Genomic DNA, 14,340 nt, shown 5'->3' with positions numbered 1-14,340 from the left:
CAATTATCTTTGCAGGTATGGAAACAATCATAGTGGAGACAACCCCCCTGAAGATACTCAATATGATAAAGTCTTTTCATATCGTAGGAGTACCCACACGTATAAAAGTATGCATATTGGTGAGGATCACTATGAATGGAACCAATATGATAACACCTTTGCACATAACAGTCTACTCCTAAGGTATAAAAGGGCACATACAGGAGATAAACCTCATGAATGTAACCAATGTGTTAAAGCCTTTTCATCTAACAGTGATCTCCTAAAACATAAAGGAACTCACACTGGAGAGAAACCTTATGAATGTAACCAATGTGGTAAAGCCTTTGCACGTAACATTAATCTCCTAATACATGAAAGAACTCATACGGGAGAAAAACCTTATGAATGTACCCAATGTGGTAAAGCATTTGCACATAAGAGTAGTCTCCTGATTCATGAAAGAACTCACACTGGAGAGAAACCTTATGAATGTAACCAATGTGGTAAAGCCTTTGTATGTAACCATCACCTCCTAAGACATAAAAGAACTCACACTGGACAGAAACCTTATGAATGTGACAAATGTGGTAAAGCCTTTGTACGTAACATTAATCTCCTAATGCATGAAAGAACTCACACTGGAGAGGAACCGTATGAATGTAACCAATGTGGTAAAGCCTTTGCAAGTAATAGTCATCTCCTAAGTCATAAAAAAACTCACACTGGAGAGAAACCTTAGGAATGTCACCACTGTGGTAAAGCCTTTGCATATGAAAATATTCTCCTGCTACATAAAATAAATCACACTGGAGAGAAACCTTATGAATGTAACCAATATGGTAGAGCCTTTGCATGTCACAGTAGTCTATTACATAAAAGAATGCACACTGTTGAGAAACTTTATGACTGTAACCAATGTGGTAAAGCCTTTTCACTGAACAGTAATCTCCTAAAACATAAATCTCCTAAAACATAAAAGAACTCACACTGGAGATTAACCTTATAAATGTAAGCAATGTGTTAAATAAAGTCTATGCATGTAACAGTAATCTCTAAATATACAAAAGAACTCACACTGGAGAGAAACCTCATGAATGTAGCCAATGTGGGAAAGCCTTTGCATGCAAAAGTCATCTGGTAGTACATTAAAGAACTCACACTGGAGAGAAATCTTTTGAATGTATCCAATGTGGTGAAGTCTATGCATTTCAGAGTAGTCTCTAAAGACAAAAAGAACACAGCTTGGAGAAAAACCCTATGAATGTAAGCAGTGAATGAACCACCTTTGTACACAGTCATCTCCTAATACCAAAAAATCCATGTTGCAGAAAATCCATGTGAATATAACCAATGTCATAAAGGCTTTTCATGTAAGAGTCATCTTCAACAAGAACACTTACTGGAGAGAAACCCTATGAATGCAACCAATGTGTCAAAACCTTTGCATGCCATAATAATCTCTATGTACATAGAAGAATGCACACTGGAGAGAAACTTTATGAATTTAACCAATGTGATAAAGCATTTTAACATAATAGTAATCTCCTGTGACATAAAGAACACATACTGGAGAGAAACCTTATAATTGTATCCAATGTGGGAAAGCCACTGAATGTAACAGTAGTCTCCTAATACATAAAACAACTCACACTGGAGAGAAAACTTATGGATGTAATCAATGTGTTAAAGCCTTTGCACGTAACAGTCATCTAATAAAAGAAAGAGCACACACTGGAGAAAAACCTTATTTATATAAACAGTGTGCTAAAGCCTTTGCATGTAACAGTCATTTCCTAATACATGAAAGAGCTCACATTGGAGAGAAACCTCATGAATGTACCGTATATGGTAAAACCTTTTACACATGTTGTAAAAGCCTTTACAACAGTCATCTCCTAATAAAAACTTCTCTTCACAATCATCTTTAACTTCATGAAAGAGTTCATTATGGAAAAAAAATACATACTGAGTGTATTTACATGGTGAAGCTATTCCACATTTGTATAATCTTCATCATCATGAAAGAATTTGTACAAACAGAAACTTTATGAATTTGTTAAAATGTGAGGCCTTTGCACATATGTATATTCTACATTATCATAAAAGTTTCAAAATGGAGGAAGAAATATGAGAATATAATTAATATGGTAAGACTTTTGTGTTCTTCTGTCCACTGAATCCAATACAACACAAACACTAGGTCAATACAGATGACAAAATTTTATTGTCATCCAGGCACTACTGGTTGATTAGGGCCACATAATGTTCTTGGGAGCTGAACTGTGATGCCTACCTGTCCAATGAGTCAGAAAGTTACAGAGGTTGTAAGCTTGAAAATCATAAACATCTTTAACATTTTAAAACTAAATTATTTCCATCAGTTATGGTTTAGGGATATGGAATTTTTTTTATGTCATTGGGGAAGTCACCTGTTGCAAAATGTAGGTTTTACAGTCAAAACAATCATATACATTTGTTCTTTTGTGGTTAAGAAACGGTATTATGTTTTAGGAAAGAGAATCTGTGGTTTGGGTCAGTCATTTTGTTAGGGCACCAGAAACCATGGTATGTAACAGTCATGTTTTGGGCAACAAAAGTTAAGTGATGAAAGCTGGTCAGCTATTGGGAAGTCTACAGATTTCCTAGGGACTATGAACTTAAACTTATGCTCACCCTATAAATCAATGGAGGCTGGTATCTTAAAGGAAATACTTATGCAAATTGCTTTTACATGTTCCCACATACAATTTGCTTTTACAAGTTTTGCATGTCAAAGTCATCTTCAAGTATACAAATGAACAGATAGTAGAGAAAAACCTTACACATGTATTCAATGTGATAAAGCCTTAATGCATTTATCTCCAAATACATAAAAGAACACATACTGCAGTGAAACCCTATGAATAAGCAATGGAATAAATCCTTTTCATGGAGTTGTCTTTGAAATCATGAGAAAAAGTCATGTTACAAAAAAAACAAAAAAAAAACTTCATGAATGTAATCAGAGTATGGTAATGTTTTCTGCTTCATGGTACCATTTAAAAGAGTAAAAGCTTTGGTCTGTGAGCTACATCTCACAAAGCCATTGTGTATCACAGTAGTCCTTGAAAACCTGAAAGAACTCATTCTGAAGAAAATCTATTAGGAGAAAAATTTGCAAGATCTTTGACCCACCAACTTGTATTCAGTTACACGAAATTATTTGGGAGAAAAATTCTAACAAGTGTCAACAATGTATTCATGAATTATGATATCCATCCTTATTTTGTTTCCAGTTGAAAGCATATATGGACAAAAGGCCTATAAATTTTAGATTTCAAAAGGCTCTTTAATTACATGAAATAAATCATCCACTTGTAAAATTTATGTGTGTGTATTACTGCCTTTTTTGTGACAATACACAATGTCTGTGTCAATCTTCCAAATGTGTTTGCTTTGCCTTATGGTTGCAGAGTGAGTTGGGATCTCTATGAAATGGGCATCACAATTGTCACACATAGCAGATAACATATCAAACTTGGAACTCACATCCTCAACCAGAAGCATGAAGCAGAGTGGGAACTACAGATGTTATGCAGTTGAAAATTATCAAGCCCACCCCAAGTAACATACTTCCTCCAAGAGTGCTGCATTTCCTAAACCTTCACAAATGATACCACCAACTGAGAAGGATTCATTTCTCTGACTTCAATCATACTTGTTTGATTTCTTTTACATGAGGGAATTCATGATGCAGAAAAACTCTGTAGATAAGCCTGTAGATGCCTCAACATCTGCATGAATGCTTATACAAGTAAAACATTCTTGAGTAAACATATATTAGCTTAAGATTTGTTTTAATTCACATTATGTGATATCAGTGTGTCTTTCCATGTTTCTGTGCCTGTCCATTCTAGTTTCCATGAAAAATGGACCCTTTGATCTTCTTGTACCAAGAATTATAGACAGTTGTGAAAAACCTGACCTAGGTCCTGGGAATGAACTCAACTGCAAAGCCATTTCTCTAGTACTGTAAATATCTTAAATCTTGATATATCATCTTGAGGTGAAGAAGTAGAAAAGAATTCATAGAAGAGAGCAACCCTATTTGTATATAAGATTTGATTTCTTTGGACATAACAAATGTATTCAATTTCAAGAAAAGAAACTTTAAAATCTGTTTATCGTAACCTTGGAGCAAGTAAATTATTTACTGTGTTCACTTAAATGTAATGGAGGAGCTCACCAATTGTGGTTGTGGTCTGAACTGAAACATTGGAGCAAATATTGAAGTTTGTTGTGTGTGTAGCAAATGCATTCACAGAAGTTTATTAAGTTGTTCTGATATTCTTTCTGTGGTGGCTGTTCATCTTTTACTGCATTTCCAATTGGTGATAGATATTTTTCTGCTGCAATGTATAGAAGGAAATCTCCATCATCTATGTGGTCCATTGCTTATTTCTATCAGGCAGTGTGTGATCATAGTTTTTAAGAAAGGGTCTCTGAGAAGGCATTCCACTTTTTTATATTTTCACAAATTTCTTTAAGATGTTTTCAGCCTTGCTTGAATGTTAGTAATTAATTAATTTGGTTATGTATGTATATATTGTTTGAAGTTCCATGCTTCTTCATGTTCCCATATTTGCTATATGTCACATCATATTGAAAAACTGCCTTCTAAGAGAATTGTCTAGAGGTGTTAGATAATTTAACAGCAATGAGATTCATTTCAAAAAAGAATTTTGTGTGTGTGTAATGTAACTGTGGGATCTTGGGCAATGAAAGATATATGAATATTGTGTGATGCTTTTTGAGGTTTATTTTCATCATTGTGATATGATGTTCAAGGTTATGTTGCCAGTTTTACATACCACAAACATTCCCCCACTGAGCTCATTGATACTCAAATAAACTTACTTGAAACAGTACATCAAGACAACATTGTCCTCTATTCATGTTATAAACAAGTTGTCATCTTAGGATGTAAGAAAATGATATGATTTGGATAATAAGTGCTATTTGAAAGTATAAATGATTTACTGCTTTTGTGTTGTGGAATGTGTTAGTTTATTTTTAGGAATAAAGACTTGTTCATAACACTTTCTCAGAACTACAAGTGAATGTCACAGAATTGTATCAGTGGGTAAAGTTCGTTGTTGCTAACCCTGATGATTTGAGCTCAATCTCTGGGTAGCTTTTATCACAACCACAGACTTTTGTAATATTGTTATACTTGGGTTGCTGTGTATGCAAACACAAACTAGCACATAAATAATTTTTCAACCTAAATAATGGCCCTTGTGTTCACTGACCAAAAGACTCTTTGGGTTCCATGTTGAAAACTCAAATATAGGATGTAGATTAGAAATAGCAATAAATTGTCCTCTCACTGGAACATACACACTGTGGAATAGTTGTATACATACACTCAAACACTTTTAAATGGATGAAATTAACAAAGCAAAGAACTCACTTGTAGACAACATCAGAAATATTTTTTTAAGTATAAATAACTGTAGAATTTGAAGAATTATTACTCTTTATTAAAAGAATAATGGTTCCTTTATACATCTTATTTTATCATTTCATTCCTTGTTTTAAGAAGATTATTTTAAAAACATTTCAGCTGTGGCTCAGGGGTGGTGCCTGTCATCATAGACCTGGGAGTCAGTGGCACGTCCCTGTCTCTGAAGTTGAGGCCAGTGTGGTCCACAGAGTGAATTCTTTGGATGGTTCAAAAGAATTCAAAGCAATAGCTTGTTGGTTTGTTTTTAAGGAATAATTTGCTTATGTATCCTTCGCTGTCCTGGACTCACTTTGTAGACCAGGCTGATCTTAAATTTATAGAGATCAGCCTGTCTCTTTCTCCCTGAGTGCTGGCATTACATGTGTGTGCCACCATGCCCTGCTTCACAAATTGAGTTCTAAAACAGCCAGGGCTATGTGGACATATCCTGTCTCCAAATGATTCCAAAAGTTAGACTAGATCTCAAATTATGGGTCTTTTTTTCCAATATAATTGATGGCTTTCCACAAATCCTTGTGTTACAATTACTCACATCAAAAAAACTGTGGTTACTATGAAAATAAGAACCAATGTGTAAAGTCCATTCATACAGCAGTAAGAACCCATTGATTCCTTCTCCAAACATTTATAAGGGACACCATCACCTTCAAGTGCTAGGACACAGGTGGGGTAATGCAGCATCATCATCCTCTGTATTTTAATGGCACCACTGGGAACTAGACGGTTAGTGGTACTGCTCCTTTGTAAACCCAGTATAATTCCTAGCACTCACATCAAATGGCTCAGAACTACCTGTGTTTCTAAGTACAGGATATCAGATGTAATCTTCTGGCCTCCTAGAGGACAAGACAAATGAAAATGGAGAAAAAAGACCATGAACATGTGATTCTCTGGTGTAAAACATTTTCTTCACATATATCTTATTTTTTTGTTTAAAAATTAAAAGTGATTTAATTTAGGTGCATATGTTATGTTATGCCAGTGTGTATACCATATTCATGCTCTGTATCAGTGGAGGCCAGAGAGAATGTCTGTTCCCGCATGATTGTAGTTACAGACAGTTCTTGCATAGGCCATGTGGTTCTGCAGTTAGTGCTCTTAGGTGCTGAGCCATCTATTCTGCCTTAGGAACAAATCTTTAGTGCTATGGTGTGTTTCTTGTATGCAGCAGAAATATGGATCCTTTTTTTCTGTCAATTCTGTTAACCTGTGCCTTTTCATTAGGGACTTGATACCATTGATGGTGAGAGGTGTTAATGAGGTGAAAGCTTCATTTAAAAAAGACAACTATAATACCTGATGAAAACCTCATTTCCACCTCCCACAGTGAGACCAAGTGCCTGGCCTAGAGTTCAGGTCTTGAACTTGAACTAGCCTACTCCCTTGCTCTCTTTCTAGAGAAATGGTACCTATGGTCTCAGGGTCCATCTGTTCTTTGTTCAGAAGCTGAGAGCCAGTTCCCAAACCACCAGTGTTTTGTTTATCAGAAACAACACGCAGTGTTTTATGAGAACACAAAGATATTAAAAAGAAATTAAGTAATTAACACTCATAAAAGTAAGTTTGTGTGGTATTTTCTGCTGCATAAAATTCTCAAATCTTTTAGTCAGCTAAATTATGATGAGTTTTTTCTTTTTTTTTCTTTTAGCCTTGGTTACCCTGGAACTCGCTCTGTAGGCCAGACTAGCCCAAACTCACAGAGAATCTTCTGCCTCTGTCTCTAGAGTGCTGGGGTTAAAGGCAAGAGCCGCCCACCATCCAGATAATTCTGATTATTTTTTACATAACAATATGACTTAATTTTATTCAAACATTATTGTTTTATTTTATTTTGAATTATGAGTTTGTATAAATGGAGGAAGGAAGTCAACCAACATTATCCTATATACTTAAAAGTTTCTATGTGCATACATGTATGATACACTTAAACACAAGCACACATATGTATACATATATGTATACATATATGCTATATGTATACATATAGCTTGTATGTCCACACAGATTATATTTCTGTATGATTGTTCATTTTTTTAATTCATTAAAAAATAGTATTTTTGAAACGTGTTTAAAGATTATGATGCACATGCCTGTAATATCAACATTTGAAAGAGGAGAATAAGGAGCTCAGAAATATTCAGCTTCATACCAAATTACATGCTCCTCTGCCTCTAGTAAAATAAAAAGCATTTATAGGTTGATTTTTAAAGATTTATTTTAGGTTTATTTTATTTTTAATTAAGTATATTTGTAGGGGACTGTGTGGAAGATTGTGCACAGTAAGTGCTGGTATCCCTGGAGGCCAGAAGATAATTTCAGACTGCCTGTGGGTTAAGTTAAAGGAGTTTTGTGACCTGACTGGTATACACAGTAGGAAGTGAACTTTGCTACCCTAGAGCAATGGCTCATTTATTTGTTAAGAGCCCTTGTTGCTCTTGAGGACCTGAGTTTGAATGTGAAAAGCTTAAGAGCTCTGCCAACAAAAGATCTCCAGTTAGTTGTTATTTACATGCTAATTTGAGGCTGAATGTCTCTTCTCTGGTTGGAAGTACCCTGCTCTTTCAGGTTGCAGCCCTCCCAATCTGGAAAGCCATTCTGAGCTGGACATTAAGGTGCAGGACTCCCGCTCCCCACCAGAGCCTAACTATATCTGTAGAGTGTGTTTAGAAAAAGATGCCAACAGCAACATTTGATACATGGCCTTGGACACAGATCCTATCTAACACTCCATTCCCTTCACCTAAAGGATAATTAGGTACTGTGTTCTTGTTTCTATGATAGGAGTGTGCTGTTTAATGCAAATCAAGCATCTTAGAAGTGACTAATTTTAAATAATTATGCAACCTATCCTTGGAGCACCCCAATTACAAGGAGCATATAGCTTTTATTTTCTGGAAGTTAAATTGAACTTGCTTTCTGCAGGGTTTCCCAGAATGGCCAGTCTCTGTCATACTTGCTCACCTTCCAAGTTTTACACCCAATCTTCTCTCCCTCCTGCCTTCCTTGGTTTGTGGGAAACATCCTCCAAGGCAGGAGGAGAACCACCTTATCTCTGTAATGCTTGTAAACCTTGGGATCAAAAGTTTCAAACATCATAGCATTTCATATTTCAGATTTTTCTGGACGTGAGATGCCCAATCAACCAGTGACTTGGGGGTGGGACTCTGTGAAATGTGTTACACCTAATGTTCATTTCACAGTAATGTTGCAGGCATGCTTCAGGGTACAGAATATTTTGAGCCAAGCATAGTGGTGGATGGAGAAGAAAGAAGAGCAGAAATTTGCATACAGCCTGTGTAACTGCCCTCCCTCACAGAAAAGATAGACGATATAAAGAAAAAAATAGAATCTTCTTTGCTACCTTTCTCTTCCTTGTGGGCTCATTTGATAATCATTACTCAATAGAAACAATGCTGCTATCTAAAGTTTGTATTTCCTGAGATGTAGGTTTCAAACCTGGGACAAATGGGAGAGGTGCTTATTTAACATATTAAAACTGTATTAGCTGCCAATTTTCTCCCAGATATCCCTCAGTCCTTACAAAGTGTAATATGTAATATGGTTCTCTTGGATGACATCCCCCACTCTCTACCCTGAATTTTTCTGCCCAGGGTGTCTGGGCTAACCTCCCTTCCCCATTTCAACTTGTAGGTGGTTTAGCAAGGTCAGATAAGATGTTTTTAATGGCTCTGATGTAAATAATTTTAGAAGACCATGTGAAGTTAAGAAAAGTACACTTAATAGTAAAGCCAGGGACGTTTTAAGGTTAATGAGCAGAAACAAAAGCCCCAGGTAGCACTTATTGACTGGACACTCTCCAGCTGGGCATGTAACTGAGAGAGCAATTGATTTCCTAATATTTGTTTTTGCCCTCAGCTTCTTGATATAATTTAATAAAAGTTATTAATGAGCAGGTACACACCCCTTCAAGATTTAAAGTAGAGGTGGCTGATTTTTTTTATATATAAAAATTTAATTTGTGATACTTTTAAGACTTGTGTAAGATTATTTTTTATTAGAATTGATTCTTAGTTACCCCAAATTTCAGCTTGGCAATAAAGAAAACCTGGCTGAGAAGTTACATTTCTTGTTCATCTTGTTAATTGATCACAAGTTGCTTACTTACAAGTGTGTATCAGTTCTTAGAAAAAAACTTGTTTTTCATCTGTAATATGTAAAACATTTGATTATATGAAGGTATTGGAGACATATATTCATTGTACTCATTCACTGAAAGAAAAATAGAGTGTAAGCATATTGTGTGTTTAGTATTGCTTGAAAGATCTTAATAGGATAGATAAGGTGTGGGGAAAAGAGTGAAAGTGTGGTCTGAACTGGCACTCTGAGTCTTGTTCCATCCACCAAGGTGTATGTATGTAAGATGGTTTGGACCTCACTCTTTGGAGTTTGTTTCATCCACAAAGATGTATGTATATGTATATATGTAAGGTTGGGATAGAACTTGCTCTTTTGTGTTTGTTCCATCCATCATGATATATGTATATGTAGGTAAGGTGGTTTGGTGCTTGGTCTTTGGAGTTTGCTCCATCCACCTATATGTATGTATGTAAGGTGTTTTGGATCTTACTCTTGCAAACAAACAAAAAATCATTTGAGTGCTCTATCACATCCCAGAAGAGAGCCTCAGATGCCAGTGTAGATAGTTGTAAGCTGCCTTTGTGGGTGCTGGGAAATGAACTCAGGACTTCTGGAAGAGCAGCTGGTGCTCTTAACTACTGAACCATCTCTGCAGCCCCCAAGTGATTATCTCTTATACTGCTCAGAATACCCTGCCTCGGGAATACCACTGCCCACTAGGGCCTAGGACATCCTTTATCATTTAACAGTGGCCATTTCTGAATTGCAGTAACCTGATAATTACTAACTGACCATCTTCACACCTAATGGACTAGCTTTGATAGCTCAGCATGGCCAAATTCCATGTTGCATGATTGGCTTTCCTTTATGATCCCGTGGCTGGGAGCTGCAGCACTGGCCAGTGTCACAAGAAGGAGGGTCATCTGCCACCTCCCTTATGGTTAGACTGCAATTGTTGGTTCCACCATATGTGCGTACTTTGATCTGTAGTATATACATGATAATGTGTCTCTGTCTCCCTCTCTCCCTCCCTATCTATCTCTTTCTTTTTATTTTTTTTTTAAAGACATGGTTTCTCTGTGTAGCCCTGGCTGTCCTGGAATGCCTCTATAGACCAGGCTGGCCTCAAACTTAGACATCCACATGCCTCTGTTTTCCAAGTGCTGGGATCAAAGGTGTGTGCCCCCACTGCCAGGCTCCATATCCTTCTCAACGTTTCTTCAGAAACTTAATCTCACTGTAGTTCTTCAGATGGTTCACTGAAGGAACGTATAGTCTTGCTGTACAGATCTGTTTTGGATGAAACTATTGGCGGCCAGTGCCTTCACCATGTGCTTTTACCTTCTAAAACCCATTTTAATTGTCACCTTGAGCCCTAGGAGGCTCATCTGAGAGGAAAGCTTTGACTGAGGAATTGTCTAGATTAGTTTGACCTTAGGACATATCTATGGGAAATTGTCTTGGTTATTCACTGATTAAGGAGAACCCAGCCCATTTCAGGTGGCACAATTTCAACTCCAGAAGTTTTGGGCAGTGTAAGAAGGCTAGCTCAGTGTGAGCCTGTGAGCAAGGAAGCTAGAGAGCAAGCCAGAAAGCAGAGTTGTTCCTCTGTGGTCCCATCATGACCTCCCTCATTGATGGATTGTGACCTGGAAGTGTTAAGTCTAATCCTTTTCTCTGCCAGTTGCTTCTGGGCAGAAAGTTTCATCATCACAACAACAAAATGAAACCAGAATGGCACCCACCTCTGTAAACAGCTGATGAGGAGTGTCAGTCTCATAAAAGATCCCTAGGCCCAGATTTATTAGTACAGTTGGTCTCTTTGTAGTCCCTTTTTTCATAAGATTCCCGGCACTCTGCCCAAAGATTGGCTATGAGTCTCAGCATCCACTTTGATACCCTGCTGAATAGAGTCTTTCAGATGCCCTCTGTAGGAGGCTCCTGTCTTGTTCCTTATTTTCACTTTCTTCCAATGTCTATCTCCTTTACCTTTCTGAATGAAGATTGAGCATCTTACCCAGGGTTCTCCTTCTTGCTTAGCTTCTTTAGGTGTACATATTTCAGTATGATTATCTTATAAGTCTAATATCCACTTAAAAGTGAGTATATACACCATGTGTCTTTGTGCTTCTGGGATAGCTCAATCAAGATGATCTTCACTAGTTCCCACTATTTGCCTACAAATTTCACATTTTTCTTGTTTTTAACTGCCAAGTAGTATAAATGTACCATAAATTCTGTATCCATTCCTCAGTTGAGGGACAACTGGGTTTTTTTCCAGATTTTGTTTCTGACATGAACTCAGTGGATGGCTCTTTGATCACCTCCCCCTGAGGGGGGAGCAACCTTACCATGCCACAGAGGAAGACTATGAATGACAGTCCTGATGAGACCTGATAGGTTAGGGTCATATGGAAGGGGAGGAGGTCCTCCACTATCAGTGGACTTGGGAAGGAGCCTGGAAGGAGATGAGGGAGGGAGTATGGGAATGGGAGGGGAAGAGGGTGGGGCTACAGTTGGGATACAAGTGAATAAATTGTAAATTATAAATTTACAATTATAAAAGAAATTACAATAGTTGGTGTATTTATTCATTATGAAAAACTGTATGCAATAAAATATAATTACACACAAATACACAAAGCACTGTTGAGGAAGGGCAGACTATCCCCCAGCCAATGATGGAGATTCCTTAAAGCTACTTTCTGTTCTTTTCAACTTCATTTCTCTGTAGCTAAACAAGGCTCTCCCAACTGGGCAACTCTACCTGTCATGGAATTCATGGAGGAAACATTTCAAGTGGCAGGAAGATGGAGGGCTGGAGGTGAAGAAACCAGCAGTCAGCACAGTCCCACCAAACCCTCAAATACTCCCACTGATATCCAATTAGATCAGCACGTCCTCCTAAAATTCTCCCAGTAGGCACAGTGCATGGAGAAACAAAAGGTTCAAGTCATGGGGTGGAGACATGGTTCAGCTGACCAAATGCTTAGCAACCACAAGAAAATCTGAGTCCCATCTTCACCAATGCTTGAACTGAGGTGTGGTGCTGCACACCTTGAATCCAAGCACCCAGGAGTTAGAGGCAAGATGATTGGATCAAGGTCATTTTAGTTTATATGTGATTTTAAAAGACAATACAGATGGGAGATACTGTCACACACACACACACACACACACACACAAAACCTAGCCTTTTTCCCCTCACTTTCCTCTCTCTCTCTCTCTCTCTCTCTCTCTCTGTGTCTGTGTTTACAGAGGAATGTGGGTCCTCACGAAGGCCAGAAGAGGGTGTCAGATCACTTGGATCTAGTGTTACAGACCATTGGGTGTAGCCCACTGTGAATGCTGGAAGCTAAATTCAGTTCACTGGCAGGACAAGTCCTCTTAACTGCTGAGTCATCCCTCCAGGCCCGAATTTTAGCCTGTAATTTGTGACACTCATTTTCCTGTGGAGTTTGTGAAAACATACTCCAGTCAAAACAGGCGATACAGAAGGGCAACACTAGTCACAGATTGGCAGTAGAATATATTTATGTCTCCAGCAGAATCTTACATTTTAACTTTGGGTATATATCATGTGTGCATGGTGTCTTAGTTACTTTTCTACTTATGTGATTGAAGAGTTTAAGTTAGCTTGGGTGACTCCATTTTGAAAGGAGAAGCCACAGAGGGAGACAATGCAGCCACTCCTGATGAGACCTAATAGACTAGGATCAGAAAGAAGGAAAAGAAGACCTCCCTTATCAGTGGACTTGGGGAGGAAGGAAGGAATTGGGAGGGGAAGGCGGAGGGAGCTACATGAGGGATACAAAATGAATAGTTGCCGGAGACCAAGAATCCCAGGCATGTAGTCACGACAGATGCTGGCGCCGGAGGCTGCAACTAGCCTTGACCACCTGGATAGATTGCTTCTTGAGACCAGGAACCACCCCTCACCTGATTCCCCCACCTGATTCCCCCACCTGACCGGAATCGCGAGATAGCCTCCCGTCCTTCTCCCTCCAATTTTTTACTTCCTTATTCTTTGAGCTTAAAAGCAAAAGCCTTGCCCCACAATAAACGGGACTTTGACAAGGAAAACTGCTTGGTCCCATTCTTCTCTCTCAGGCTTGGCCCTCTTCGAAGACCCCACGAATTACTAGTCCCGCAGGCGGGTACAAATAGTGTAATTAATAAAAAATTTTTAAAAAGTCCCCCTCCAAAAGTAGGCAGAGGGGTATTCATGTAAAAAAAAAAAAAAGATTTATTGTCGGTGTTTGACTCCCAGTGACATAATCAAAGGTGCAGAGACCCAAGGACCAGCTTCCTGGGACAGGACTTTTTACTGTAGTAGCAGGAGCAGCTACTGTCTTCGTGGACAAGGGGCGGGGCGATGGCGTCACAAAACTTCTGATCCGTAGGACAGTATGGCATGGCAGAGAGATTTACAGACATGGAGAGCAGGGAAAAGGCTGTGTGGGGTCTGAGGACAAAGAGGTTTCCCGCGCCTACTTCCACGCTCCTCGCCAAGCCAACAGGTGGTAATCTAAGAACACATGCATATGATGCTGGCAACAGCACGCAGTGGGATTTGTAGGCGACTCCTGGGCCATGGTCCAGAAAACAGAGAGGGAGAGACGCAGGATCGTGACTACAAACAATCCCAGTATGCATCGCGCCGCCTGGACGCCATTTTTGTAGTTCTAGTATACAATCCCAGAAGTCCTTGTTCCGAAGCCATGTTTGTAGTTCTCGCACTGGTGAGTCTCTGC

At 38.4% G+C, this 14,340-nt stretch overlaps 1 protein-coding gene across 1 annotated transcript; it reads left to right on the top strand.

The window, feature by feature from the left end:
• Positions 1-271: 271 nt before the first annotated feature.
• On the top strand, positions 272-721 carry LOC110542396 (zinc finger protein 120-like; the record flags this gene model as incomplete). Its single annotated transcript, XM_060375947.1, has 1 exon — positions 272-721. A coding segment is annotated over one exon (450 nt), but the record flags the coding sequence as incomplete, so codon positions are not given.
• Between the last annotated feature and the right edge of the window lie 13,619 nt (positions 722-14,340).

The sequence above is a fragment of the Meriones unguiculatus genome, assembly GCF_030254825.1.
Source record: "Meriones unguiculatus strain TT.TT164.6M chromosome 13 unlocalized genomic scaffold, Bangor_MerUng_6.1 Chr13_unordered_Scaffold_28, whole genome shotgun sequence".
Classification (NCBI taxonomy): domain Eukaryota; kingdom Metazoa; phylum Chordata; class Mammalia; order Rodentia; family Muridae; genus Meriones; species Meriones unguiculatus.
Note: the sequence above shows the minus strand (reverse complement) of the source record. Positions and strands in the feature narration are given on the sequence as shown.